The sequence below is a fragment of the Sapajus apella genome, unplaced genomic scaffold (assembly GCF_009761245.1).
Source record: "Sapajus apella isolate SASKATOON/1434 unplaced genomic scaffold, GSC_monkey_1.0 scaffold68, whole genome shotgun sequence".
Lineage (NCBI taxonomy): Eukaryota > Metazoa > Chordata > Mammalia > Primates > Cebidae > Sapajus > Sapajus apella.
In genome coordinates, this window is record NW_022437008.1 from 1,679,572 (window position 1) to 1,683,626 (window position 4,055).

At 56.5% G+C, this 4,055-nt stretch overlaps 1 protein-coding gene across 1 annotated transcript in view; it reads left to right on the forward strand.

Annotated features, from left to right (window-relative positions):
* Positions 1–3,191: 3,191 nt before the first annotated feature.
* HIPK4 (homeodomain interacting protein kinase 4) overlaps positions 3,192–4,055 on the forward strand; it is a 9,864-nt gene continuing 9,000 nt past the window's right edge. The window contains exon 1 of the mRNA XM_032248753.1: positions 3,192–3,979. Coding sequence (XP_032104644.1) covers positions 3,515–3,979 — 465 coding nt within the window. The 5' untranslated portion in view covers positions 3,192–3,514. The remainder of the gene's footprint in view (positions 3,980–4,055) is intronic.

Consider the following 4,055-nt stretch of genomic DNA (forward strand, 5'->3'; position numbering starts at 1 on the left):
GCCATGTGTTCATCTCCTCTGTGTGCATGGGGGGGGCAGGAGTGGGTGTAGGGGAGATGCAGAGAAGGCAGTCTCCAAAGAAGAGGTTTTAGGAGTCACCTGAGCCTGGCCTGAGGGGACCCTCTGGTGTCAGGGAAGAAACAGGTCACATCTGGTCTGAGAAGAGTCAGGCAGGCTGGGTGCAGTGGCTTATGCCTGTAATCCCAGCACTTGTGAGGCCAGGGTAGGAGGATTGTTTGAGCCCAGGAGTTTGAGACCAGCCTGGGCAACATAGGGAAACCTCAGCTCTAGAAAAAATACAAAAATTAGCCAAGCATGGTGGCCTGTGCCTGTAATCCCAGCTACTTGGGAGGCTGAGGTGGGAGGATGGCTTGAGCCTGGGAGGTGGAGGCTGCGGTGAGCCGTGATGGTGCCCCTGCACTCCAGCCTGGGCAACAGAGCCGGGCTGTCTCAACAAAAACAACAGTCAGTGTGGCCTGCGGCAGGCCCTGGTGGGAGTGGAGACTTCCCTAGCCCTTGAGAATTCCCAGGGGCTGTTGAAGAGGACTCTGGGACCTTCCCTGGTAGAGCACAGCTTCGGGACCCCTCTGCCAGGGAGCTGGCCTGTTCTGGGGGACCCACGCCTACCAGGCTGGTTGCTCCCCACCTGCCCTCTGCTGGTGAGGGCACTTCTGTACATCCTGGCCTTCTCTTTCCTGTCTGGCTGGTTTGACGGCCTATCCACTCCCGCCCCACCCAGGAAGGGCGCTTCTGTTCCCCTCTTTAGGATTCTGGGTCCAAAGCCTCCACCACCAACACACAGCTGCCTCTTGGAACTAGGTCCTAGGGTCTTCAGCACCTGTCAGTGCTCAGCTCCCAGGGACCACCTACCACCCATCCCTGCCATCCTGATTCAGGATCTGAGTCCCGGGGTCCCCACCAGGGCCTCCAGCCTCCTCCACATCTCTCTGTGATATCCCACCTGGACTAAGGAGACTCGATATCCAGTCCCAAGTCTCGTCCCGACAGCGCCCCCATGCTCTTCACATCTCCCTCTCCTGTCTCAGCGGATAAGGGGCCTGGGGATTCCCGCGCTCACTTGAGTACCTTGTCCCTTCAAGCTGGCCCTCTTCGGGTCACTGCCTCACCACACACCTTTTCTTCGCCCCCACCAGACAAGGTGGGAGTTATCTACACTCACAGTGCACACCCATTTCCAAGATCCCAGCATTGGGGTTTTCCTCCTACCTTGGCTGTGTCAGCAGTGGCCTCTCCATGGCCACGCCTGAGGGTTTCCTTTGTCTCTGTCGTCGTGACTTCTCAAGGCCCCATCGATCTTCCTGACACTTGCTCCTCTCTTCCCCATACCTCTCTCTCCTTGGGCACTTGGGGCTCCTCCGGGGCCCTTGTCTACCCCAACACCCTCCTAGGGTGCGTCACCCTCCCCTATGGCTTCCACACCTCCTCTCTGTGCTGACAACTCCCAAACTCTCCCCTGCATCCCCCTAGGGACCCACACCTCTCCTGGAGGTCTCCTGGTCATTAGGAGGTTGTGTGGGTGATGGTTCAGAGCCTGGTGCTGAAGCTGGGCTGCTCAGGGTCAAAGGCTGTCTCTGGCAGTCACCTGGGTAACCTTAGGCATTTTATTTTATTTTATTTTTTATTTTTATTTTTCGAGACAGAGTCTCACTCATTGCCCAGGCTGGAGTATAATGGTGCAATCTTGGCTCACAGCAACCTCCGCCTCCCAGGGTCAAGCGATTCTCCTGTTTCAGCCTCCTGACCTCAGCCTCCCGAGTAGCTGGGACTGCAGGTGTGCACCACCATGCCCAGCTAACTTTTGTATTTGGTTTCGTCATGTTGGCCAGGCTGGTCTCAAACTCCTGACCTCAGGTGTTCTGCCTGCCTTGGCCTCCCAAAGTGCTGGGATTATACAGATATGAGCCACTGCTCCTAGCCAGGCATTTACAAAAACTTCTTTGTGCCTTGGTTTTCTCTTCCATGAAATCCCTACTTTGTATGTTGTAAGGATCAGATAAGACTTCTAAAGCCCTCCATCCTGGTTTAAATGTTTTGATGTTAAATTTTCTAATCTGGCTGGAGTGGTGGCTCATGCCTACAATCCCAGCACTTTGGGAGGTCGAGGCAGGAGGATCACTTGAAGCCAGGAGTTTAAGACCAGCATGTACAATACAGTGAGACCCCATTTCTACAAAAAAATAAAAAGATAAATAAAAATAAATACATCTTCTTTCTTCTTTTTTCGAGACAGGGTCTCACTCTGTCACCCAGGCTGGAGTGCAGTGGTGCGATCTCGGCTCACTGCAACCTCTGCCTCCCAGGTTCAAGTGATTCTGTGCCTCAGCCTCATGAGTAGCTGGGATTACAGGTGCGTGCCACCATGCCTGGCTAATTTTTTGTATTTTTAGTAGAGACAGGGTTTCACCATGTTAGCTGTGATGGTCTTAATCTCCTGACTTTGTGATCCGCCCACCTGCCCCGGCCTCCCAAAGTGCTGGGATTACAGGCATGAACCACTGTGCCCAGTCAAAAACAAATACATTTTCTAATTTGGCCTCAACATCTCCCCCAGTCTGCTCCTTATCCATGTTCACTTCTTGATGACTGCCCCTTCATGCCAGAGCCCTGGGCCTGGGTCTGGGCCTGGATAGCTCCCTTCTTTCCCCCCACCTGTCAGTCTCACGGCCGGTCCTCCTGGCCTCCTTGGTGTCCCATCCACTGGCCTCCTCCTCTCCTCCCTGACCTCTCCCATCTGTGCCCTGCCCTGGACTCTTTCCCAGGCTTGGGGCCTCCACTCTTACCCGATCCAACCTATCCTTTTTCACACAGTAACTTTCTGACACTCATATCTGACCCTGCCCTCCCCTGCTCAAAGCCCTCTGTGGCTCCCCGGTGCCCTCAGAACAAAGTCCAAACTCCTTAGCCTGGCATTCAGGGCCTTTTACAACCTCACCCTATGGCAGCCACAGGCTGGGACAGGGGTTTGTGAACACAGACACAGACACACGCACATCACATCTCCGGAGCTGAAGAAGCCTGACTTTCCTCACTTCTGCCTTATCCCCATTCCTTTTTGCCCAAGGCCTCCAATCATACTCCCCTCTGTCAACGCTTCACCTGTTTGGTCCTTGCAAGATTCCGCCACTGGGCGGGGGAGGGGGCCCAGCCTGGTACCCCACCCCCACTCCAGCCAGGACTCAGGTCTCCAACAACAGAACACCAGAGCCACTCAACAACGCTGAAACCCATTCGGGGGGCCCAGGGCCCCTCGTACCAAGCCAGGAAGGCTTTAGGGGAGCAGGAGACCTGGGTGGGTTCTGGGTGTAGGCCCTGGCAGACTCACAGTGTGGCCAAGGGCTCTGGGGGTGTCAGGGAAGCAGGGGCCAACCTCACAGGAGAAGGCACGAGTGCGGTTCTCTTTCCCCCGCTGGGGGGCCAGTGGTGTCGGAGGCCTTGGCGGCGGAGCCGGTGGCGCAGGGGCCTGGGCAGGGCGGTGTCCGGCAGCAGGGACACCATGGCCACCATCCAGTCAGAGACCGATTGCTACGACATCATCGAGGTCTTGGGCAAAGGCACCTTTGGGGAGGTAGCCAAGGGCTGGCGGCGGAGCACGGGCGAGATGGTGGCCATCAAGATCCTCAAGAATGACGCCTACCGCAACCGCATCATCAAGAACGAGCTGAAGCTGCTGCGCTGCATGCGGGGCCTGGACCCCGAGGAGGCCCATGTCATCCGCTTCCTTGAGTTCTTCCACGACGCCCTCAAGTTCTACCTGGTCTTCGAGCTGCTGGAGCAAAACCTGTTCGAGTTCCAGAAGGAGAACAACTTCTCGCCCCTCCCTGCCTGCCACATCCGTACAGTCACCCTGCAGGTGCTCCGAGCCCTGGCCCGGCTCAAGGAGCTGGCGATCATCCACGCCGATCTCAAGCCCGAGAACATCATGCTGGTGGACCAGACCCGCTGCCCCTTCAGGGTCAAGGTGAGTAGGGGCCGTCTAGGGTGGCTGCGTCCCTAGTACCTTGTCTTTTTCCAGCTTCCTCCAGCCCTAGATGCCT